At 41.7% G+C, this 26,419-nt stretch overlaps 1 protein-coding gene and 1 pseudogene across 2 annotated transcripts in view; both read left to right on the plus strand.

Annotated features, from left to right (window-relative positions):
- Nucleotides 1-26,419, plus strand: part of CCDC93 (coiled-coil domain containing 93) — a 107,914-nt gene that overhangs the window by 50,499 nt on the left and 30,996 nt on the right. For both annotated transcript variants that reach the window (XM_018061956.1, XM_018061965.1), the window contains 2 exons: nucleotides 21,873-21,989; nucleotides 25,758-25,820. In XM_018061956.1, the coding sequence (XP_017917445.1) occupies nucleotides 21,873-21,989; nucleotides 25,758-25,820 (180 nt within the window). The remainder of the gene's footprint in view (nucleotides 1-21,872; nucleotides 21,990-25,757; nucleotides 25,821-26,419) is intronic.
- LOC106503000 lies at nucleotides 517-1,544 on the plus strand (annotated as a pseudogene).

The raw sequence follows: 26,419 nt of genomic DNA on the forward strand, positions 1-26,419 counted from the left end.
TGCCCTCAGGCCCTTGCCAGCTGTGCCTCTCCAACCTCACCGCTTGTTTCAGCAAGTAAGCCCCTCCACACATTAGTTTTATGTGACGTATTGATGTGCATGCGGTCACATTCATCCCACCACGTTTGCAGAGACTGTGGGGCTCTGTCGGAGTTGTCCACCATGGTGCGTGTGTTTTTCTCTTTAATCTTACTGCCATAAATTGGACTGAAATAAGGCAGTTCATCTAAAAATCCATGCCCCTACCTTCAGGGCCTCAGTAATGAAATGCTTGAAAGTAAAGATGGAATTGAAGAATGCTCAAGAGGAAAGCCTTTTGGTGGAACTTGAAAGAAACTCAAATTGGGCTGAGATCAGGATGAATTTTTGCTTAGTGAAGAAAAGGAACAATAATTTTTGGAAGATGAAAGTGTGAAAATGATTTTGTGCCTCAGAAATGAATCAAACAGCCTGCTTGGTGCAAGTCATTGGATGGTCAGCAGGCACTGAAAAATAAAAATGAAGTGAAAAACATATGCAGGCTTCTCTTTCACTGGTAAAGTTGAGCAGTTCTTATAACAGTATAACATGGTACCTAATTCATGTGTTTCAAAGCAAGTCCCTGAGATGTGTAACTCAATTTAATATGGTTCCTGTAAAGCAGTAGGGAAGAAGAACACAAAGAAGCTTCTGTGTACATAATTTATGAGTGTTGACAGAGTCCAGCCAGGGAGCTCCATCTCTGATTGTTTCCAGAAGGTGCACCCTTCCCAGAATGTGCTTGCTGAGTCATCACTGTGCCTTGTGGTACTGCTGTCTAACATGCTTACTGCATCTTATCATTCACTGTTAGAGGGAAGAGGAATCTAGTAGTGTGATTTGCAGAAAATGAAGGGTTTGGCTGTCCCCAGAGTACTTCCACTCTACTATACCAGAAGGAAGGGGAAGGAAGCAGAGCCAGGCAAGGGCAGGAAGGGACTCTTACTCAGTGCCACGTGCTAACCAGTGGTACACCATTTTGACTCATGCAGCTAAGTCTTTCCTGGTCAGCGTCTCCCTGAGACAGGATATGAAACCATTTTGTAGATCGCAGGTCTGTTGGGGAATCAGGAGAATCTACCCTACTTTGTTTCCGTGCCGTTACTGCTCTCGCAAACATGGTGAACATTCCAAAAACCCACTAGACTTTCTGTAAGAAGTGTGGGAAGCACCAGCCCCATAGAGTGACACAGTACAATAAGGGTAAGGATTCTCTGTGTGCCCAGGGAAACTGGCGTTATGACAGAAAGCAGAGTGGACATGGTGGGCAGACTAAGCCGATTTTCTGGAAAAAGGCTAAAACTACAAAGAAGATTGTACTGAGTCTTGAATGCATTGAGCCCAACTGCAGATTGAAGAGCATGCTGGCTATTAAGAGATGCAAGCATTTTGAGCTGGGATGTGATAAAAAGAGAAAGGGCCAAGTGATCTAGTTTTGAGCTTCATATTTTGTTTTATTATAAAGACAATAAAAATTTGAGATTGTTTACTTCATTTAGTTTCAGTTGGTTTTTTTAGAAGGGAAATAAAAGTGCCATCAAAAAAAAAAAAAAAAAACAAGAATCCACCCTAAGTTCCATATCATTGCCAGGTACTTTAAAAACACTTTATTAAATATAGTTGATTTACAGTATTATATTACTTTCAGGTATACAGTGTAGTGATTCAATATTTTTATAGACTGCTCTCCTTTTAAAATTATTACAAAATAATGGCTGTAATGTATCCTTGATATGCAAGGTACCCTTGTTGCTTATTTATTTTATACATAGTATTAATAGTTTTGCCAAGAGAACACACTGGTCATAGCAAGCACCCTCTTGCAATAACAAAAGAGAACTCTACACATGGACATCACCAGATGGTCAACACCAAAATCAGATTGATTATATTCTTTGCAGCCAAAGATGGAGAAGCCCTATATAGTCAGCAAAAACAAGACTGGGAGCTGACTGTGGCTCTGATCGTAAACTCCTTATTGCCAAATTCAGACTTAAATTGAAGAAAGTAGGGAAAACCACTAGACCATTCAGGTGTGACCTAAATCAAATCCCTTATGGTTATACAGTGGAAGTGAGAAATAGATTTAAGGGACCAGATCTGATCGACAGGGTGCCTGATGAACTATGGACGGGGTTCATGACATTGTACAGGAGACAGGGATCAAGACCATCCCCAAGAAAAAGAAATGCAAAAAAGCAAAATGGCTGTCTGGGGAGGCCTTACAAATAACTGTGAAAAGAAGAGAAGCAGAAAGAAAAGGAGAAAAGGAAAGATATACCCGTTTGAATGCAGAATTCCAAAGAGTAGCAAGGAGAGATAAGAAAGCCTTCCTCAGTGATCAATGCAAAGAAATAGAGGGAAACAATAGAATAGGAAAGACTAGAGATCTTCTCAAGAAAATTAGCGATACCAGGGGAACATTTCATGCAAAGATGGGCTCAATAAAGGACAGAAATGGTATGGACCTAACAGAAGCAGAAGATATTAAGAAGAGGTGGCAAGAATACACAGAACTATACAAAAAAGATCTTCACAACCCAGATAATCACAATGGTGTGATCCCTCACCTAGAGCTAGACATCCTGGAATGTGAAGTCAAGTGGGCCTTAGGAAGCATCACGAAGAACAACGCTAGTGGAGGTGATGGAATTCCAGTGGAGCTATTTCAAATCCTGGAAGATGATGCTGTGAAAGTGCTGTGCTCAATATGTCAGCAAATTTGGAAAACTCAGCAGTGGCCACAGGATGGGAAAAGGTTAGTTTTCATTCCAATCCCAAAGAAAAGCAATGCCAAAGAATGCTGAAACTACTGCACAATTTCACTCATCTCACACGCTAGTAAAGTAATACTCTAAATTCTCCAAGCCAGGCTTCAACAGTATGTGAACCGTAAACTTGCAGATGTTCAAGCTGGTTTTAGAAAAGGCAGAGGAACCAGATATCAAATTGCCAACATTCACTGGATCATGGAAAAAGCAAGAGAGTTCCAGGAAAACATCTGTTTCTGCTTTATTGACTATGCCAAAGCCTTTGACTGTGTGGATCACAATAAACTGTAGAAAATTCTTCAATAGATGGCAATACCAGACCACCTGACCGGCCTCTTGAGAAACCTGTATGCAGGTCAGGAAGCAACAGTTAGAACTGGACATGGAACAACAGACTGATTACAAATAGGAAAAGGAGTATGTCAAGGCTGTATATTGTCATCCTGCTTATTTAACTTATATGCAGAGTACATCATGAGAAACGCTGGACTGGATGAAGCACAAGCTGCAATCAAGATTGCCAGGAGAGACATCAATAACCTCAGATACACAGATGACACCATCCTTATGGCAGAAAGTGAAGAACTAAAGAGCCTTTTGATGAAAGTAAAAGAGGAGAGTGAAAAAGTTGGCTTAACGCTCAACATTCAGAAAACTAAAATCATGACATCCAGTCCCATCACTTCATGGCAAATAGATGGGGAAACAGTGGAAACAGTGTCAGACTTTATTTTTGGGGGACTCCAAAATCACTGCAGATGGTGATTGTAGCCATGAAATTAAAAGATGCTTACTCCTTGGAAGAAAAGTTATGACCAACCTAGATAGCATATTCAAAAGCAAAGATATTACTTTGCCAACAAAGGTCCGTCTAGTCAAGGCTATGGTTTTTCCAGTAGTCATGTATGGATGCAAGAGTTAGACTGTGAAGAAAGTGAGCACCGAAGAATTGATGCTTTTCAACTGTAGTGTTGGAGAAGACTCTTGAGAGTCCCTTGGACTGCAAGGAGATCAAACCAGTCCATTCTAAAGGAGATCAGTCCTGGGTGTTCTTTGGAAGGACTGACACTAAAGCTGACACTCCAGTACTTTGGCCACCTCATGCGAAGAGTTGACTTATTGGAAAAGACTCTGATGCTGGGAGGGATTGGGGGCAGGAGGAGAAGGGGACAACAGAGGATAAGATGGCTGGATGGCGTCACCGACTCAATGGACCTGAGTTTGAGTGAACTCCGGGAGATGGTGATGGACAGGGAGGCCTGGCGTGCTGCAATTCATGGGGTCACAAAGAGTTGGACACGACTGAGCGACTGAACTGAATGAACTGAACACTCCTTTGTGTGAATGTGTATATACACTGACATCATTTTCATTCATCTGTTGATGGACACTCAGGTTGCTTCCACATCTTGACTTTTAAGTAATGCTGCTGTGAATATTGAGGTGCATGTACCATTTTTGAATTAACATTTATGGTTTTTTGGGGTATATACCCACAAGTGGAATTACTGGATTATATAGTAGTTCTATTTTTACGCATTTGGGGAACCTCCATTCTGTTTTCCATAGGTCCTGCACCAGTCTACATCCCCATAAGTAGTGTACAAGGGTTCCCATTTCTGTACATCCTCCCTGATATGTGTTATTTATAGGCTTTTTGTTGATAGCCATTCTGACAGATGTGAGGTGATAGCTTTTTATGGTTTTGATTTATATTTCTCTAATAGTTAGTGATGTTGAACATCTTTTCATGGGCCTGTTAGCCATCTGTGCATTTTTTTTTTTGAGAAAATGTGTGTTCAGACCTTCTGCCCATTTTTTAATTGGGTTTTTTAAAAAAAGATTGAGTTGTATGAGCTGTCTATGTATTATGAACACTATCCCCTTATTGATCATATCACTGGTACACATTTTCTCCCATTCCGACAGTTGTCTTTTCATTTTGTCAGTGGTTTCCTTTGCTGTGCAAAAGCTTTTAAATGTAATTAGGTCCTTGGAAGGAAAGTTATGACCAACCTAGATAGCATATTGAAAAGCAGAGATATTACTTTGCCAACAAAGGTCCATCTAGTCAAGGCTATGGTTTTTCCAGTGGTCAAGTATGGATGTGAGAGTTGGACTGTGAAGAAAGCTCAGTGCCAAAGAACTGATGCTTTTGAACTCTGGTGTTGGAGAGGACTCTTGAGAGTCCCTTGGACTGCAAGGAGATCCAGCCAGTCCACCCTAAAGGAGATCAGTCCTGAGTGTTCATTGAAAGGACTAATGCTGAAGCTGAAACTCCAATACTTTGGCCACCTGATGCGAATAGTTGACTCATTGGAAAAGACCCTGATGCTAGGAGGGATTGGGGGCAGAAAGAGAAGGGGACGATAGAGGATGAGATGGCTGGATGGCATCACCGACTTGATGGACATGAGTTTGAGCAAACTCCGGGAATTGGTGACAGACAGGGAGGCCTGGCGTGCTGTGATTCATGGGGTCTCAGAGTCGACTGAGCGATTAAACTGAACTGAACTGAGGTCCCATTTGTTTATTTTTAGTTTTATTTATTTATTTTGCCTTAGGTCCAAAAGAATATTGCTATGATTTATGTTAAAGAGTGTTCTGCCAATGTTCTTTTCTAGGAGTTTCATGGTTTCATGTCTTACATTTAGGTCTTTAATACATTTTGAGTTTATTTTTGCATGTGGTGTTAAGAAATGTTCTAATCTTATTTTTTTACATGTTTCTATCCAGTTTCCCCAGAACTACTTGTAAAGAATCTTTTAAAAGCCATTGTATAGTCTTGCCTCCTTTGTTGTAGATTAATTGATCATAGGTGTGTGGATTTATTTCTGAGCTTTCTGTTTGCATTGATCTATGTGGCTGTTTTTGTACCAGTAGCATACTGTTTTAATTTCTGTAATTTTGTAGCATAATTTGAAGTTGGGGAGCGTGATACCTCTAGCTTTGTTCATTTTTCTCAAGATTGTTTTGGTAATTTGGGGTATTTTCTGGTTCCATATAAATTTTGGAATTATTTGTTCTAGTTCTGTGGAAGTGTCATGGGTATTTTGAAAAGGATTACATTAAATCTGTAGATTGCTTTGGGTAATATGGTCATTTTAATAATATTAATTCTTCCAATCCAAGAGCACAGGATATCTTTTCCATTTAAATCATCTTCACTTTCCCTTTTTAGTGTTTTATAGTTTTCAGCATTCAGGTCTTTCACCTCCTTGGTTAAGTTTATTCCTTGGTAACTTTTTTGGATGTGGTTTTAAATGGGATTTTTTTTTTAACTTTCTGATAATTCATATTAGCATATAGAAATGCAACAGATTTCTGTATATTGATCTTGTGTTCTGAAACCTTACAGAATTCACTTACTAGTTCTAATAGTTTTTTGGTGGAGACTTTAGGATTTTCTGTATATAGTACCATGTCATTTGAAAATAATAACGATTTTACATCTTCCCTTCCAGTTTGATGCCCTTTCTTTCTTTCCTTCTCTGTCTGTGTCTCCCTCTCCATCCCTTCCTCACCCTTTCTTTCTCTCTCTTTCTTTCTTGTCTGATTGCTGTGGTTAGGATTTCAATACAGTGTTAAATAGAAGTAGTAAGAGTGGACATTCTTGTCGTCTTCCTGATTTTAGGGGAAAGGCTTTCAGCTTTTTCCCATTATGTATAATGTTAGCTGTGGGTTTGTTATAACTGGCCTTTATTGTGTTGATATATATTCCCTTTATACCCATTTTGAGAGTTGTTATCATGAATGTTAAATTTTGTCAAGTGCTTTTTCTGTGCCTATGATCCTATGATTTTCATCTTTCCTTTTGTTAATGTGGTTTATAACATTGATTTGCAAATGTTGGATCATACTTAAAAGCTTGGAGTAAATCTCACTTATCACAGTGTATGGTTCTTTGTATATATTGTTGAATTCAGTTTCCTGATGTTTCACTGAGGATTTTTGCATCTACATTCATTAAAGATACTGGCTTGTAATTTTCTTTTTTGACAGTGTCTTTGGTTTTGATAGCAGAATAAAGATGGTTTAATAGAATGAATTTGTGAGTGTTCTATCCTTGAATTTTTTTTGGAATAGTTCAGGAAGGATAGGTATAAGTTCTTTGTATGTTTGGTAGAATTCTACAGTGAAGCCACCTGGTCCTGACCTTTGTTTACAGAGGTGTTGTTTTTTTTTTTTTCCCTATTTCATATCAAGTAGTCTGTCAAATTATTTATTCTTGACTTAGTTTTGGCAGACTGTATGTTAATAGAAACTTGCCTGTTCTAAGTTGTACAATTTGTTTGTATATAACTGGTTATACCATTCTCTTATGAGTTTTATATATCTATGGCATCATTTGTTATTTCTTCTCTTTAATTTCTTATTTTGTTTGAGTCCTCTTTCTTTTTTCTTCCTTATGAGCCTGGCTAAATGTATTCAGTTAAGATTATCTTTTAAAGAAAAAAAGACTGCTCTTAGTTTGATTGATTCCCCCCCCCCGCCCCCCGGCATTGTTCTTTTGATCTCCGTGTTGTTTATTTCCTCTCTGATCTTTATAATTTCCTTCATTCTGCTGACTTTGGACTTTGTTCTTTTTCTGATTCCTTTACATGCTAGGTTGTTTATTTGAGACTTTTTTTTTGTTTCTTAGAGAAGACCTGTTTTTCTTATTTCTTGTAAACTTCCCTCTTAGAACTGCTTTTGCTGCAGTAAAAGTTGTATTTCCATTTTCTTTTGTCTGCAGTTATTTTCTGATTTTCCCTTTGAGTTTATCATTAACTCATTGGTTTTTTAGTAGCATGTTGCTTAGTCTTCACGTTTGTGCTGTTCTAGTTTTTCTTTCTATAACTGATTTCTAGTTTTATACCATTGTGGTGGGGTAAAAAAATGCTTATACAATTTCTGTCCTCTTAGGGTTGTTGAGACTTACCTGTGGCCTAGCATGTGATCTGTCTTGGGAGAGTGTTACATGTATTCTTGAAAAGAATGTGTATTCTGCTGCTTTGGGATGGAGTGTCTTATAGACACCTATTACATCCAATTGGTTGGTTATATCATTTAAGACCTCTGTTAGCATAATGATTTTCTCTCTGGGTGATCTGTCCATTGATATAAGTGGGGTGCTAAAGTCTACTACTGTTGTATTATTGTTAGTTTCTTCATTTATGTCTGTTAATATTTCCCTCGTATATTTAGGTGCTCTTACATAGGATGTGTATCTGTTAATATATGTCCTCTCCTTGTGTTGATCCCATTATCATCATACAGTGCCCTTCTGCATCTTTTGTCAGAGACTTTGTTTCAAAGTCTATTTTGTCTGGTACGAGCATTGTTACACCTACTTTCTTGTCATTTCTGTTTGCATGAAATGTCTTTCTCTCCCCTCACTTTTATAGTCTGTGCATGTCTCCAGCTGTAAAGTGAGTCTCTTATCAACAGTACATGGGTGAGTCTTGTTTTGGGTTTGTTTGCTATCCAGCCATCTACCCTGTGTCTTCTGACTGGTACATTTAGTCCATGGATCCGTGCATGCATGCTGTCACTTTAGTCATGTCCAGCTCTGTGTGACCCTGTAGACTGTAGCCCGCCAGGCCCCTCTGTCCATAGGACTCTCCAGGCAAGAATACTGGAGTGGGTTGCCAGTTCCTCCTCCTGGGATTCTTCCCGAGCCAGGGATCAAACCAGTGTCTCGTATATCTCCTGCATTAGCAGGTGGGTTCTTTGCCATTAGTGCCACCTGGGAAGCCCCAGGCTATGGATATTCAAAGTAATTATTGATAAGTATGTACTTATACATATCTACTTTATACATACATAGCTATTTTATAACTTGTTTTCCTATTATCTTTATAGTTCTTCTGTGTTCTTCTCTTTTTATTTCTTCCTTTGTTGTTCTTTAAAGGTATGCTTGTGTTTCCTTCTAGTCTTTGTGTATCTATTGCAAGCTTTTGATTTGTGGTTACCATGGGGTTCATATACCTTGGCTTCCAACTATATCTACTTGTTTTAAACTTACAGTCATGTAAGTTCAGACACATTCTAAAGAATCTAGAAAATTCTAAAGAATTTTTTTACTTCCCTCCCCAACATTTTGTGGTTTTGATGTCACATTTTACATCTTTAGGTCTGTCCCTTCACTATTGTTTGTAGTCATAGTTGCTTTTACAGTTTTTTGTCTTTTAACCTTCATCCTAGCTTATTTAAGTGAATGATCCTCAGCCCTCACTATATATTTGCCTTTCCTAGTGGGATTTTTCCTTTTCTATGCATTCTTACTTTTTGTTATAGCCTTTTGTTTTCCTTCTAGAGAAAGTGCTTTAACATTTTAGGATAGGTTTGGTATTGATGAACTCTTTATTTTTACTTGTCTGAGAAGTTCTTTATCTCTCTTTCAACTTCAGTTCTAAATTATAAACTTGCTGGGTAGCATATCCTAGGTTGTAGGATTTTCTCTTTCAGCATTTTTGAATATATCATACCACTCCCTCTATCCTGCAGAGTTTCTGCAGAAAACTCAGCAGATAGCCTGACGGAGGTTCCCTTGTATATGACTCTGTTTTTCTCTTGCTGCCTTTAAAACTCTCTCTTTAGTTTTAACTGTTGCAGTTTTAATTATGCTGTATCTTCACTGGGTCTGATTGAGTTCATCTTGTTTGGGACCCTCTGTGCTTCCTGTACCTTGATGTCTTTCCTTCTTCAGGTTTGGGAATGTTTAGCTATAATTTAATCAATATATTTTTAGCTCCCTTTTCTCTCTTTTCTACTGATATCCCTTAATGTCCATGTTGATAACTCCTGATGTTATCTCAGAGATCTTTTAAACTGCTCTCATTTTTTCATATTTAGTTTCTTTCTGCTGTTCTAACTGGATGATTTCCGTAATTCTGTCTTCCAGATCACTTCTGTGTTCTTCCTTATCGCTTAGTCTGCCTTCATTCTTTCTGGTGTGTTTTTCACTTGTTATCATATTTTTCATTTCTGACTCATTGTTCTTTATATTTTCTAGTTCCTGGTTAAAATTTTCACTGTATTAATCTATTCTTTTCCATAATTCAGTCAGCATTTTTATTACTAATGCTTTGAATTCTTTATCTGGTAATTTGTTTATTTGTATTTCTTTTTTTCCCAGGGATTTCTTTTGCTCTCTCAATTGAGACCAGCTCCTCTGCCTTCTCGTTTTACTTAAGTTTGTCTTCTTCTATGAATTTACATGAAACAGTTACCTATTGCAGTCATGAAGGGTGTCTTTATGTGTGTGTCCCTATACAGACTGCATGTACCTACTACCTTTGGTGGGAGAGCTGGATTTGACATCAGAGCAAGTCACATCTTTCCTCAGAGATATACTGGCAGCTCTCACCTTGGCAGAAGGTGGGGCTGTAGGTGGAGGGGCTTGAGTTGGAGCCAGTTGTAAGCTAAAGCTTCCCGTCTGCTCAGTGCCCATGACTGCTGTGTCAGGAACAGGGATAGATCCCCAGTTGCTGAAACAGAAGCCCTGAGGGCTGACTCCAAGCTAACTGTTCCCTTTAAGTGTGTGCTTTTCCCTTTCTTGGCGCTGAGACCCATGCTTCTGACAGGGGAGCAGTGCTGGAGCAAGAGGAGCCTCTGTGGGCTCTCAGCTCAAGATAGGTTGCAGGCTGTGGTGGGCCAGCCATAGACAGAGGCCAGGGCTGCCTCCCAAGTGCCACCTGTGCAAGCACCACCAGAGGCTGCCCCCACCCTATTCAGATGGCTTTGGGTCCAGGTCTTCTGTTGTCCCTCAGAGCCAATCACTGCCCCCAGCCTCTGCCTCCCCTGCCATGTCATAGAGCCGTGTCACAGGACAGATGGGGACCCGTGTGGGTTCTCAGTCTTGATCAGACTGCAGGCTGTGGGGCCTGGGCGCCATCAGAGATTGGGGCTGCTTCTGATCCGCTGCCCGAGTGAGTGCCAGCAGTGGCTGGGCTCTCACCTCAGTCATGACAACCCTCAGCCCCTTATGGAGCTGTAGTATGAAATGAGTGAGGCTGGGGCGTTTGCTTGTCTCAGGCTGGGGCATATGCCAGGGCGGTTGTAGGAAACTGGGCTGCCACTGGAGCAGTCCTCAGTCCACCCTCCGCTCTGCCCTGAGAGCAAGCAGATGTGCTTCTCACAAGCACAGTCTAGGCTTGCCACAGCCCTCCTGTTAGTCCCATTGGCCCTCCAGTCAGCTCAGGGGGCTCATCTTCCGTGTGCTGGACCCCAGACCATGAGGAACCCAACACGAGCTTGAAGTGCTCACTCCCCGGGACGGATCTCCACTTGAGTGATCTCCCCTTTCCTCTACGTTCCCTTCTAGGGGACCTGACCTGATCACTTTTCTTCCCTTCCTACCTGATTTGCTGTTGTTTAGTCACTAAGTTGTATCCAACTCTTTTGTGACCCCATGGACTGTAACCTGCCAGGCTCCTCTGTCCATGGGATTCTCTAGGTAAAAATACTGGAGTATGTTGCCATTTCCTTCTCCAGAGGATTTTCCTGACTCAGGGATCGAATCTGCATCTCCTGCGTCGGCAGGCGGATTCTTTACCGCTGAGCCACCGAGGAACCCCTCCTGCCTGATTACATGTGGATTTTTCTTACAGACCTTGCTTCCACTTCCCAGTTAGTTTTCAGTAGGAACTGTTCCATATATAAGTGTATTTTTGACGATTCACGGAGGAGGTAAATTCCATGTCTTCCTTCTCCACTGTCTTTATCAATTTCCATTCCAAATACTTTTTATACTATTTTCTTATTTAATTTTCAAAAGAGCATGTTGCCTCTTTGCTTATAATCCTCTGCCTCCTTCTGTCATTATACTTACTCAGTATGCAATTGAAGTTAACCTATTTATGTGTACATTGTTATCGTTGTTTAGAGTCATGTCTCACTCTTTGCAACCCCATGGCCTGCAGCATGCCAGGCTCCTCTGTCCTCTCCATCTCCCGGAGTTTGCTCGAACTCATGTCCATTGAGTCAGTGATACTATCACTGACTCATCCTCTGTCACCCCCTTCTCCTCTTTCCTGGTGGCTCAGATGGTAAGGAATCCGCCTGCAATGCAGGAGACCAAGGTCGATCCCTGGGTCCAGAAGATCCCCTGAAGAAGAGAATGACAACCCACTCCAGTATGCTTGCCTGGGAAATCCCGTGGACAGAGGAGCCTGCTGGGCTAATGACTGAGTAGTGACTCAGTAAATAATACGTTCACTTTTACCTATGTAGATTGGATCACATTTTACCGTTCTCTATAATGTTGGAGCCTCACCAAACACCTGGCAGAGTTGGTACTCAATACATAAGCATGTGACAATGTATCTATTTAGGAAATGGAACCAAGATCAGTGGAAATTTGTCCACTACCATGTAGCTAATAAGTCCCAGGTTTGCATACATGCCTGCTGACTTTGAAACCAGTCTCTGTGGCAGGACAGTGTGCTCAGAGGGCAGCCTCCTTGACCGTCCTTAGTGTCTGCCTCCCAGGCTTGTTTCAGTGACAAAGCATCTTTAGGCTCTCCCAGTGTCTAACCGCCCACCTTGGGCTGAGTGGAGTGAAGAGGCCAGGTCATGTTGGAAACTAACCACAGAAGCAAGTAAAAAGGAAAATGACGCAGCCCAAGCGCTCACACACAGTTGCACCTAAGCTACTGAAAACTGTGGAATTTTCTATTTGGAGTATGTGAGTGGTTTTTGATATCACTGGAAAATACCACACTGAAATGTTCTCATCCACCTCTCCAGAGTGTAATATCCTAGCCAGAAGACTGTCAACATCTCAATCTTACTCTAAGATGAGGCATTTTGGGTCATCAGGAGACTTATTTTTAGAAGGAATTCTTTTTCTCAGTAGGTTTTGAAATGTTTTCCTGTCCAGCAATTAAGAAATTCTGACACAAATTACTTCTGACCTTTTGATTCTGAGAACGGTTCTCTGGCAGTTCATCAGAAGCCTGTATTCTGTCTTGAAATTTTATTTTTCAAGAGCATTTGGGGCATCTCATTAGGTGATTAGGACCTGGATGTAACCACAGGGAGGTAATGGCCATGGTCTGGTCAGGGATGCGCATATAAAGACCCAACGGAAGGAAAGTCTCCTCTAAAGAAAGCAGACAGCCACGTTGGTGGGTGTAGACTGCATTAGAGTAGGTTTTGTGCCCCCTCAACCATGGTCACGTTCGCTGTACATGGTACAGCCAGCCGAGAAAATTGCCAAAAGTTCCGTCACTCATTCACCTCAAGAGTAGCCTTCTAGGAGCCTTTTGGTTGCAAGTGATAGAAACCCTAGCAAAAAAGAGCCTTTTCAGCTCTCGTAACAGGAGGTGGGGGTGTCCGTGAAAGCAGGGGTCCCAGGGACTCACCTGCCTTGTCATCTCTCTTTGCCCTTGAAAACTTGCTTCACTCTGCGTCCCTGTCTGTCGCCTGGGGGACCTCACCACAGACTGTTGCAGTCTCCAGCACCCTCCCACATCTGTGGGTGAAGTCCTAAGAAGGGCTTCTCTTTTGTTGGTTATAGGCTTCCCTTGTGGCTGAGCTGGTAAAGAATCTGCCTGCAGTGCAGGAGACCTGAGTTCTATCTCTGGGTTGGGAAGATCCCCTGGAGAAGGGAAAGGCTCCCCACTCCAGTATTCTGGCCTGGAGAATGCCATGGACTGTATAGTCCATGGGGTTGCAAAGAGTCAGACACGACTGAGGGACTTTCACTTTCACTTGTTGGTTACAGGTTAGGTCACATACTCCTCAGCCAGTTGCTCTGGCCAGGAGGTGGGCTTGTTGATTGATAGTCCCTCTGGAACAAGAGAGAGGATGGGAAACAATGATTCCCCAAAGGCAGGGCATCGCTGTTACTAAACCAGAGGGTGCTGGGTATTCATGATAGCTGTACTGCCAGGAGCTTGTGTTCACAGAAGGTCCTTAGGGATTCCGTCTCACTGCACTGGATGGCATTGACCCGCGAGAATCAATGGCTAATATGTCATCTGCCCTCTTCATGCTCTTATTTCTCTGCTCTGATGTTGTATTTCCAATTAGTGTTACAAAGTCTTCTCAAAATAAAGAAAGTTGCTATAATTCATAGGTATTTTAAGTCTTCAGCATGATTTCTTTCCTGCCAGACAGCTGAGAGAATTAACCCCTTAGATGGAATGATCTTTTTCTTCAGCAAACATCTACTGAGCAGCACTATGTTCCAGGCAGTGTCAGGTATAAGGACAGGGATAGAGTTATAAATTCTCACTGAGGCATGGTGCTCCCCTGAGGAGCCCCTGGGTAGAAGTCAATCAGCCTGTAAAAAGAATTATGGAATAATGTAATTCATGTTTTCAAATCAAGTAGCCATTTGCTACTTGATTGGTGTTGCCAGTCGAAATGTCAGTATCTGCCCAAAGAGAAGTGACAGTTGGGTATTTTTGATACTGAACTTTTCTCCTATTAATAGACAGAATGGATGACTTTAAAATTATACCCAACTGAGGTGAAATGGAAAGTGATTGTTCAAGAGGGCTAGGGACTGGGTGAAGATACCAGTCCCCAGGACCTTGGTTGAGTCAGAGAAGGTCATGGGATGCTAAGCAACCAGGAGTCCCTGACTCTTCTAGACAGTCTGTCCTGAACTAGAGCCAGTGTGATTTCTGATAAGCTTAGGTGTGAATGTTTCTAATCTCATCACCTATCCCCACCCAAAAAGAAAAACCATTTTTCTAGCGACAGTGGCATGCAGGATACAGGAGAGGAGCTGCCCTCTTGGGGCCCTGCTACTGCGACACAGAAGAACCCAGGTTGGAATCAGGGTGATGAGGGCTGGCAAGGGAGGGATTTTTTTAAACCCTTTCCTCCTAGACTCCGTTTCTTCACATAAGGTCACAGGTACTAGACTGGTCATACTCTAAATCTGTAAACTTCTGGAAGGCCAGGATTTCATCTTCCATCTCTGTGTTTCTGTCGCCTAACCCATCATGTGTGTATGCTGTGCTCAGTCACGTCCAACTCTTGTGACTGTAAACCACAGCCTACCAGGCTCCTCTGTCCATGGAACTTTCCAGCCAAGAATACCGGAGTGGGTTGCCATTTCCTTCTCTAGAGGATGTTCCTAACCCAGGGATCAAGTCCACATCTCCTGCCTTGCAGGCTGATTCTTAACCACTCTGCCACTTGGCTGATCGTAACACTCAGCAGAAGCCTCTTCCAGTCGTCCATCAGCCTCGGTGGAGACTCACCCATAGCCATTACGGGTAACTCCCTCCTATGGATCCTCTGATGTGTGGATCAGCTCCTGTTGTCTTCTTCATAGCACTGCTCACAAGGCACTATTTCATTTGTCTCTGCCTCTTTCCCAGGACTAGAATGCATGCTGTCAACCAGAGCTGGGAGCATTGTATATCACCTTTGCCATAATGGGGTTTTCATAAACATTTGTTGGAGGAAAGGAAAAAGAAAGGAAGGCAGGAAGAAGAAACCAGAAGACCATGCAAAACTCTCTCTTTCTCTGAAACAGTGAAGGCTTGGGGAGAAGGTGGCAGGTACACCACCTTTATTTATAAATGAGCAGGTATTACCTGACTAGACTGTGAGGGTCCAGAGATGAGGTTTGTGTCTTTTTCCACGTTCCAAATGCCTAACACTTTGTCCTACATGTAATAGGATCTGAGTAAAGGTTAGTTGATGAAACAAAGTGGTGAGAGAGATTTAAACCAATCCAAATTTAGAGATGAAGAAATTTCCTAGGTGGCTCAGTGGTTAACACTCCACCTGCCAATGCATAAGATCCCTGGGTTGAGAAGATCTCCTGGAGAAGGAAAAGGTAACCTACTCTAGTATTCTTGCCTGGGAAATTCCATGGACAGGTTACAGTCCATGGGGTTGCAAAAGAGTCAGATACAACTTAGCAACTAAACAACAATTAAAAAAAAACCCTGTAAATCTGGAAAGAATGATACTAATAATATGTTTGTGTCTCAGAACTGCTCCAGGATTTCCTAAATTCTGACTAAGTTATGCAATATGCAAAAACTAACAGTGCAGAGAATGGTATTGTGGTATTAGCTAATGAATTGGCCTGATGGGATTGTCCCAAGCCACACAGCCTATATAGCTTATACCCTTTCAGGTTCTTCAGCAATTTGGATGAAGACATAGGAATTAGCTTCATCTGATTTAAGTGTCATTTAAAGCTAGAAAAGAATAGGTGGCTAATACATGAGAGAGTGGAATCAACATTCAAAAATATCTTGGATTGAAATTTTAAGCCCAAACTATTAAGTTTATTTTTTTTAAGTAAGCATGAACTCTCTTATTTCAGAAAAATAAGTTATACCAATTCAGGATTTGATGAGCATGCCATCTGATCTGACATTAGCTTGTGTGGGTAGAAATGGGATGTTTGGGGTTTTGTACATGCCTCTGCTCACCTTGGGGCCCAGACTTATGCTTCAAAAACTCACCAAGGCTGCATGAATATGGGTCTTTGAAATTCATGGGATTTCATTAGTGGGAGTCAAGAATATTGAAAAGCACATTTATGTATGCTGTTTCATTAATGGGAGTAGAATGTAGATAAGGGAAAGTGGGTGGTCCCATCCCAGTCTGCCATGCTCAGATTCCATCAGGAATGCTTGAAAAGGATTATGAACTAGGGTGCCCAAGGGAGAGCAGCCAAGATGGTGAAAGGAGCTGACATCTTCTTGTAAAGCTTGGAATGCTTCTGTATTAGAAAACTTGAACTGTTATATGAGAGTGATTATATTTTATCTCTGTGGCTTCAGGGAGAAATGAGCATGTATGTTTGAGTTTGCATGTCTGTTTCTGCTCTTCGTTTCTGCTGACTTGCTCATGACATTGTGTGTGCTTTTGATTTTTGACTGTGAGTTCATTCTGCTTGGACATTTCTCTATTGAGACCTGGAATTGGAGCTCTGTTCTTCCAGAGAGGATTTTCTTTTGCTCTTACGTGCACCTGGGCATACCCAGCTCAGGCCCATTGTGCATGTAGTAGGTTTTTGGTATCATTTAGGTAGTGTGTGCATTTAGGTTATAGAACTGCATAAGGGCAAATCCGTTCTAACAAAATCTGATTGCAGACTTTTTTCCTTCCTACATCTGTGCCAAGGATTATGCAAAGCAGTTGTTGAATTCTAAAAATCAAAGCTTGAGATCAATTGGTTTTGGCAAATACTCTCAAGAAAAAGGGCTTCCCTGGTGGCTCAGACAGTAAAGCATCTGCCTGAAATGTGGGAGATCTGGGTTTGATCCCTGGGGCAGGAAGATCCTCTGGAGAAGGAAATGACAACCAACTCCAATACTCTTGCCTGGAAAATTCCATGGACGGAAGAGCCTGTTAGGCTACAGTCCATGGGATCCCAAAGAGTTGGACACGACTGAGCAACTTCACTCACACATTCAAGAAAAAAGCCAGCCTCCATGGGTACACCTACCTCCTGGATTCTCACTTTCACTTTTTGGCTTTCTAGGATTTCTTACATCCTTTGTAGCTCACAGATTTTTTTAAGATTAAAAAATAAATATTTTATATTGCCTGTTTACATGTTTTCAGTGGGAGGGTTCATCAGGGTCCAACAACTGAAATTCGTCTGCTCAGTATGGAGAGTTTGTGGCATCTTCTTGATATAGGGACCCCTCATTATTTTAGGGATCCCTTATTATTGACAGCTTTAGTGGCCATATTTTAATGGTGGGACATAGGAGAGATTCCTGTATCAGGAAGGTTCTGTTCAGTTCAGTTGTTCAGTCGTGTCCGACTCTTTGCGACGCCATGGACTGCAGCACTCTAGGCCTCCCTGTCCATCTCCAACTCTTGGAGTTTACTTAGGAAGGTAGATGTGTAGATATGACCCTTTGGGTGTCTTCCATTATGAAAGTATATAGTTTTAGCTAAAGTAATCATTTTTTGTTTCTCTTAGGAATTTACTGTGTTGAACTGGACTAATATTATTGAATGACATTTATATCTGGTTCCCCTTAGAATAGAAGCTGCAAACATCTGTCAGTTATTAGAAAACACTGAATCTGCACTAGATGCCATCTTAATCCACCCTGTCATTTTGAAAGCACGTTCTTAATCTGAAATTGTTGAACAAAATTAGATTGGCATTTTAGCCCTTGCTCTAATGTAAACACAAATGGAATATTTATAGGTGGTTGGCATTCTTTGCGAGACATTGGGCTTTTCAGGTAGAAACCAGTTAACTTACCCCAAGAACTTAATTTTTTTCTGTCAAGGATTTACTATAAAGCCCCTTCTATTCTCCATCTGTCCAATGGAGTCTCATCCTTTAAGGTCCAACTTGGTCAGTTCCAGTTTTCTTTTGAGAAGACTCAGTGAACAGAATGTCAAATGAGCCATACTGTTTCAGAGACCTTGGTCTAGTTCTTTTGGCTTTGAGGAGGGTATTTGAAAGAAATGAAAATTTTCAGTTACTTAACACAGAAAGTGTGTTTCAAATAGAGAACAATCAGCTTTCTGTTGACTAGATTAAGAACTCTCTTCAATTCAGCTCTAGAATAAATGATTTTTTCTGTTCTAAAACTAACTTCCCATTAAACAAAGAAGTTTGCATAGCACCGTCTCTAGACTTAGGCAAATGGAGGAATTCGCAAATTTATATGTACTGTGAGCTTGTTCATGTGCATATTGTTCATTTTAATTGCACTGGAGAAATGTCAGATGTGGAAATGGCACTTAATATCCTGACATGAATGCTTTGCAGGTGCAAATTTAAGGGACTGCACAGAGCAATGAGAATTGCTACCTAGCAATAAGAGAAAGGATTTTGAAAGCCCATTTTTGCTTGGAACATATACTGTTGTGGGAGTTGTTTGATAGTAAGTTTATATGGAGACTTGAGCATCCTTTCTGTGAACTACAAATATTTTTTCTCTGATTGGTTTGAAGCAGTTGTCTAGTAAAAGTGGAATCAGAAAAGTGTCCCCTCTTGGTGTTACAGATGGGCCCATTGCACTGGTAGAGCTGTGTTAGTGAGGCTGTGCCAGTCGGTGAGTTAGCTAGGCCCCTTAAAGTAACAGGGCTCAAAATTTTTAGTTTCAAGAGCCTGTACGAACTCTTAAAAGTTACTGCATGTTCATTCACTCAGTCATGTCTAACCCTTTGTGACCCTGTGGACTGTGACCCACCAGGCTTCTCTGTCCATGGGATTTTCCAGGCAAGAATACTGGAGTAGGTTGCCATTTCCTACTCCAAGGAGTCTTTCTGACCCAGGGATCAAACCTGCATCTCCTGAGTCTCCTGCATTAGTAGGCAGATTCTTTCCCACTGAGCCACCTGGGAAGCTAAAAATTACTGCTGCTGCTACTGCTAAGTCACTTCAGTCGTGTCCGACTCTTTGCAACCCCACAGACGTCAGCCTGTCAGGCTCCGCTGTCCCTGGGATTCAAGGAGGTCCTAAAAGCTTACATATTAATTCACTTGCAAATAATAATGATAAATGTTTTACACATTAGCATCAGAGCAGTGATACCATATAGCAGCTGGAAAATTTCAATGTATGAGCATGAGAGAATGAGAGAAAAAAAATTGTGTCTTAGTATCATTGTGAAAAGGATTTTGACTTCAAAGAACCCTGAAAGGATCTTAAAGAACCATGTGACTAAAAATTTAAAGTGAGAGAGCAGGAGAGCCAGTGAGCCTGAAAGTCCTCTTTCCAGATAGCAGGATAGCCACTGATGTTCCTGTAAGAAAGTTTCTTGAAAGTGTCAAAGGCACAGTTTCCAACAAGGCTGTGTTTGTTGCCAGGTACACTGATAAGAGGGTGTGAAAGCTAGGTGGGAAATGTAGTCGGGACTGTGGCCATAAAAGCAGTTTACCAGCAGGAAAGCATGCTGAGAGTTGGAAACATCATCCAACTCATGCCAGGTACAGAATAGCACTGGATGTGTACATCCCTACCCCCTCACCCCTGCAGCCTAGAGAAAGCCTTGCTGGGAGGTGGCTGAGATGAGGATACGCTGCAGCCCGCTTGCTCATAGCTTGGCCTGATCCAGAGGCAAAAGGACAGTCGGAGGTGGTCAGGGCAGTCAAGGCATCCTGACGTCAAACCTAGAGACACACCATGGGCGTAGTCCCTGTGTTGGGGAGTTAATTCCATTTCAGGTATCGATTAACCATGAGATAGAAGGTTTGTGTAAATCTGCTAGTAAAGTACTGAATAAAATGCTCTGAGGATATGCCAGTGACATTTTGGAAGTCAGTATCAAGGAATCTAAGACGAAGGTTAAAACCCAAATCTGAAATTAAGAAGAAAGCTACTAAATACGTAACAAGCTAAGTGGACAAATTGATAACTTAGTTCAGGATGATGCCGTCAAAGTGGAGGAGATATAACTGGTGAGATTGTATGTGTACATGCTCAGTTGCTCAGTCACGTCCGACTCTATGGACTGTAGCCCTTCAGGCTTTTGATTCCATCCGTGGAATTTTCCAGGCAAGAACACTGGAGTGGGTTGCCGCTTCCTTCTCCAGGGAATCCCTGACCCAGGAATTGAACCCCTGATTCCTGCATCTCCTGCTTTGTCAGGTGGATTCTTTGCCACTGAGCCACCTGCAAAGCCCAAGATATAATTAATTATAATTATGTTTCTGACAAGTGGCTTGAAAATCAAGGAGTGCTCTTTCCTCCCCACCCCCCTTTTTTGTAATTTTCAGAAATAGTTCTTCTTCCGTAGACTACAAGTGGTAAATATCTTGATGTGCCCAATGTTACATTTTTAAAAGTTAACTCCAATTTGAAGAAATTCAGATAAGCTGGAGTATGTTAGTTGACATTTTCCAAAATTTCAGGTGTCAGGGCTAGCTGTGCTGTAATACCAAATGCTTATTTTTTCTGTTTCCTCTACGGCCTCCCTGCTCACAAGATGGAAAATGATGTTTCTTGCCATTTTAGGCAGCCACATCCAGCTGGTTGTCTCCCACCTCCAGAGTCGTTAAGCAGCAAAAACACTCATCATCTGTTAATGGTGCCTCTGAATTATTCAGGGAAATTCTTAACCAGTATAAATGGTGACTGTACCGTCCAGTTCCTCCTTTTCACATTTCTGTCTCTTCCCCATAACTTTCAAACTTATGATCGCTGTTAAAACATCCACAGAGAATCAAATATTCAAATAGTTTTGTTGCTCTTGAGCTTCAGACCAGTGATTAGCTTGGAATTGGGATGTTTCCAGTAAAGAAGGCAGTGCGGCTATAATGGGTGTTCATTGGCAGGTGAATGAAGCTATCTATTCTGTGATCACCCGAGACAGGTTTTAAGGACTTCTCTTGGAATAGGGTCATCTTTCCTGTTTCTTCTTCCTGGGGCTTCCCTCTGGTGTCTTGAGCCAAGTGTTTGTTTTCATCATCTGCGCCAAGCTGCCTCCAAGTGGCCATCTGCCCCCTTGTGTGCATGGTTTCTTGGTATTGTTGCTACATTCATCTCATCACCCCAACCAGAACTCTCTCCCTTCCTCCCCTCCAGTCCTGACAGTCTCTATGTCCTGTCCAGCCCTTCTTCTTCATCCCCTCATCATTTTACACAGTTTCAGGACCTTTATCCTGGTCTCTCTCAGCAACACTCACCCCTTTCAAATCCATCCTCTGTGAACACCAGAAGAATAGAAATAGCACATTGTCCCATGGATGAGGGAATGCTTTGAAATGCTGTTTCTTTTCATTATAAGTGCTACTGAATGGTTAAACTCTTTAACCATATACTGATAATACTTTGATGAAAGTGAATCAGTTCATCATTTTTGATAGCTCCAGAATAATCTCAAGTAGATATTAAGATGACTATGTTTTTCTTCATATTTGAGATCCTATTACTTATGTGATTATCAGCCTAACCCATTATATATCCCTATGCTTCTGCACATGCTGTTTGCTTTGCCAGAAATGTAGATTCTCTCCATATGGCCTTTGGTCATTATGTCACAGTCTCCTCTGGAGTGAGTTTTACACAGGACCCCGGGGCCCCATGGGCTTGGTTGTGGACACCTGCCCAGCAGTGTTCCTCCCAGATGAGGCAGGCTGATTAGCCCACTGAGGTGAGCTAATTAAATCCTTTGGTTCTTCTGTTTCTTTTTCCCATAGCAGTCTGAACTGTCAGCTGAAGAAAGTCCAGAAAAGTTAGGAATCTCCCAACTACATCGGCGAAAAGTCATTTCCTTGAACAAGCAGATTCTGCAGAAGACCAAACGACTGGAAGAGGTTAGTGTTTTCTTTTCATAATTTCATTCTAGTAAAATAAAGCCATTCTTCAAGAAGGGAGAAACTAACAAGGAGTCAAGATCTCTGTGTCAGAAAGATCAAAGGAGGCTGTAGAACAGGGGATCAATGTAATCTGGCCCTTGGGCAATCCAGCCTCCACCTTTTTTTGTAATGCATGCATGCATGCCAATCACTCAGTCATGTCCAACTCTTTGCAACCCCACGAATGGTAGTCTGCCAGTCTCCCCTGTCCATGGAATTTTCCAGGCAAGAATACTGGAATGGGTTGTTGCCATTTCCTACATCAGGGATCTTCCCAACTCAGGGATTGAACCTGTGTCTCCTGCATTGGCAGGCAAATTCTTTACCACTGAGCTACCTGGGAAGCCTGTTTTTGTAAATATTAATAGTTTTTTGAAATATATGCATATGCATTTGTTTACATATTTTCTGTGGCTACTTTTCAAGCTTCAGTGGGAGAATTGAGATCTACAAAACCTAAAATATTTTTCTACCTGGTCTTCACAGAGAACATTTCCCAACCTCTGCTCTAAAAGAAGATCACAGGGCAAGAAGAGCATTAGTTAATTCACACAGATTAGCTGAGTGCCGCTGTGCTGAGCACTGAAATAGGCCATGGTGGTGAAAGAAAAACAAGTTATGATCTCTGCTCTCAGGGTCTGGAGGTAGTGATGGGAAGACATATGTCATCGCTTTTTTCTGTCTTTATCAATTTAAATGCTTCAGCCGCCTTTTTTAAGATTATAGGAATAATCTAAGTTCCCTGTAAATAAACCAGCTACTATGGAACTGTATGAAGATAAAAATTAAACTCTCCTGGTACTCGTCCAGTCCCGCTCCTTAAAGCAACCCACTTTTCTAGGCTTTGCAAGGTCTTAAATCGGCTCATTCAGCTGGGGAAGGGGGGTTGTTTGGTTATAAAAACTGAGTTTGATTTTCACTTATTTTATCACATGTATCTCTCAGTAATGGCTATAAAGGACTATTTTTTTTTAGAGTAATTACAAAGTACTTTTCATAATTAACTCATTCAGTTTGCATAACATCCTTATGAAGGAGGAACTATTATTATTCTCATTTACAAGGAACCTGAGACACAGAGAAGTGAAGTAGTCTTGCCTGTGGTCACACAGCTTGTTAACGGCAGAGCCAAAACCGGAGCATATAGGTCTACCTCCTTCTCTCTGATGCTGCCTAGTGTGACATGGTACATATGTGCTATGGCTTATTTAACCTGTTCCTCTTTTCATGAGGGTTTTTTCCCAGGGTTTTTTTCCCAGTTGTAAGTTTATGCTATGATGAACATCTTTGTACAGTCATCTTTTTGCAAATGTATAAATATTTCTGTAAAATGGATTTTACGAACTGGAACTGCTGGATCAAAAAATATATGCATTTTCAGTTTTTCTAGAAACTGTCAAATTATTCACCAATTATTTTACTAGTTTACACTTCTACACATAATGGTATGTGAGACAATCCAGACTCTTTAAATCTGAGATGATCTCCTGTAAGGTCCTGTAGATCGAAGGCAACGGGGATACCCCTGCAGCCTTAGTGATGGGAGCCACAGAGCGAGTGTTAGGCCACAGAGAAATGGGGGGAGGAGTACAATAAGGGAAGGAATGCAGAACATCTCATGGTCCAACAGGGGGATATGCTGTAAAGGCAGAGAACAGGAAGGTAGCTAGTAGCTAACTGACAAGAAACCTGAGATTGAGGAGAGAGGACCCAAAGGAGGTGTTAACCAGTGGGCTAAGTGTTGGGGGGTCAGTATAGGGGTTCATGACGAATAAGAGGATGGAGGTGGGAGAATCATGGAAGACTCCAGCAAGACAAAAACTTAGCTAAGCTACTAGGACAGTTCCTGTTAGAGAAAAGATGAAGGAAGCTCTTATTAGTTTAGTTAATCAAAGAGAAGAGAAGAATCTTCCCTTCCTTAGCAAGTTCCTACTTCCCTGCCAGGATCCAGCCCCCTTGGGTCTTTGTTGGCGAAGCCTTCCTTGATGAGCAAGATGACTCTTTCCTTGGCTTCCCCAGGCCTGTCTCTGACCAAGCTCTTCTCATACTTTAATCCTCAGCTTACTGGTTTAGCAACTTGAGGGGCAAGGTTTGTGCTGTGTTCTTTGTCTTCTGCCGTACACTTCATTTGAACAGAACCTTGGGTAAATGTCGGATGGGTGGGTGGGTACAGGGTTGGGGGGTGGTGCAGGAAGGTGGTGAAACAGGTGGGAAATGGCAGGATCTCTTCCTGGAGCTTCAAGAGTTAAACCATTAGGATTTCAAGAGAAAAACAACTTTCTCCAGAAATGCTGTCATCCCCCAGTGATACAGATAGTTTAGTAGGAGGCCATTGCACAGATGGCTCCCTTTGCAAAGTGAGAGGCCAGAACTCCCAGCTTCCCCTGCCGTTATCTCTCCTGCCCTCTGCTTGTGATGGCTTCCTGAGAGGCCTGGCTGGAAACGCATCAGTCATGAAGACGGGTAACCCAGAGCACGATTTAGGAGTCATGATGGTGTAGGTGGTTTAATTCTAACTACATCTGTAGATGATGTAATTCTAATAGGTCACTTACAGGCTCATACATGGGCCGAGCTGAAAGTTCTCTGAAGGTCGTGTGGGTAGGACTCCTTGCTCTATCTTCCGGGGTCTGGGTTCAATCTCTGGTTGGGGAACTAATAGTCTCACGGGCAGCATGGCGTGGCCAGTAAGTAAATGAATATATATTTTTTAATGGGCTGAGTTATTTTGAAATAATTGTTGAGATATAAGATATAATTTCTCATTGTTAATTTGTGTGCAGGTAACAACTGAAGTGTTTGATGAGTCTAACTGGTTTTCTACCACATCCTCTTTTCAAAAGTAGAAATGTACAAACCCTTTGAGTTTTGAATAGAATGTTTTCAGATATCTGTAAAAGTCCGTAGACAGCATGGGATACACCTTTTTTGGTAAAGAAAAGGGAAATGACATTTTTGAGATGTAAGTTTATGATTGTGTGATTTTGAGCAGTAAATGTAATTCACCTTCTTTCTCTTCATTGAAGTCCTGACTCCTTTCTCCAATCTGACATTATTTGCCTTCCTGTCAGATTTTATGCTAGGACTTCCCAGGTGGCACAGTGGTAAAGAATCCCCCTGCCAATGCAGGAGACGTGAGAGAGGCGGATTCAATCTCTGGGTTGAGAAAAATCCCTTGGAGTATGAAATGGTAACTCACTCCAGTATTCTTGCCTGGGAAATCCCATGGACAGAGGAGCCTGGTGGCTGCAGTTCATGGGGTTGCAAAGAGTCGCACACTGAGCAACTGAGCACACACACACAAATTCTATGTTAGATTCTTGAGTACTTCAGTGCAATTTGTATCCTATGAACCAGCATGTCCATTAACTGAATTGATTGTAGCCATATAGTAAACTCAGACCTGAATTTGAATCTAAGCTTTATCACTTATCAACTATGAAACTTGAATGATTTACCTCTTCTGAATCTTTACTTTCTCATTTGTTAAATAAGAATAATGTCTTCTTCCATTGAATGTAAGAATTCATTGTTAGGATTTATGCAGAATACCTAGTACATCACCTGACACATGGTTGGTGCTAATTGAATCTAAAATGTCCACATTTGCTCAGCTTAAATCTTTCTGGGCTCCCATTTTCTCATCTGTGAAACATGGATACCGCCAGTATCTGTGCTGTTGTGAGGATCAAATGAGAGCAAATGTCTTTTATCTTTCATTTACAGCTTCAGGCAAGTCATACTGACCTACAAGCCAAATACGAAGGAAAAAAGAAAACCCTGACAGAGGTGAGCAGTTTTCCTTCCTCCATGGGTCTTGTTGGGAATTGTTGACCTGCACTCACATCATCAGTCCTTGTGGAGGAGTCACGATCTCTTTCTCAGGGCTCAGGTCCATCTGGACAAAGGACAGTCACACAGTAGGATGTCTTGAGCCATGTTTATCCATGCTACCATGTTCTAAACCATCAGGGTCTTGGGTGGAGGGGAAGATTGCCATGAGCTGCAAGGCTCAGGAAAGCTTCCTGAGGACAGAGGGCCTGACAAGCAGGGTGGCCATGTGAAAGAACACAGACGATCATTCATGGTAAATAACTCCTGCTCCCCAAGCTACAGGCTGGAGAAAGTACCAGAACACTGGATTCCTTGAGAGTGAGAAGGTCTCTTTCTGTAAAATGACACAACTACAGAGGGTATAATTTGTTGTTCAGAATTGCCAGAGATCTCCTGGTAGAATGGGGGAGGGAGTCTCTGGAGGAAAAGAGGGTTATAAGTCTGTTTTGACCCCATGATCCATTTCCTAACCCAGATTGCAGTGGTGCTGTCCTCCATCAGCATCACAGCATAGCTTACCCACCACTTCCAATTACCTAGGAAACCAGGCGAGA

The sequence above is a fragment of the Capra hircus genome, chromosome 2 (assembly GCF_001704415.2).
Source record: "Capra hircus breed San Clemente chromosome 2, ASM170441v1, whole genome shotgun sequence".
NCBI lineage: Eukaryota > Metazoa > Chordata > Mammalia > Artiodactyla > Bovidae > Capra > Capra hircus.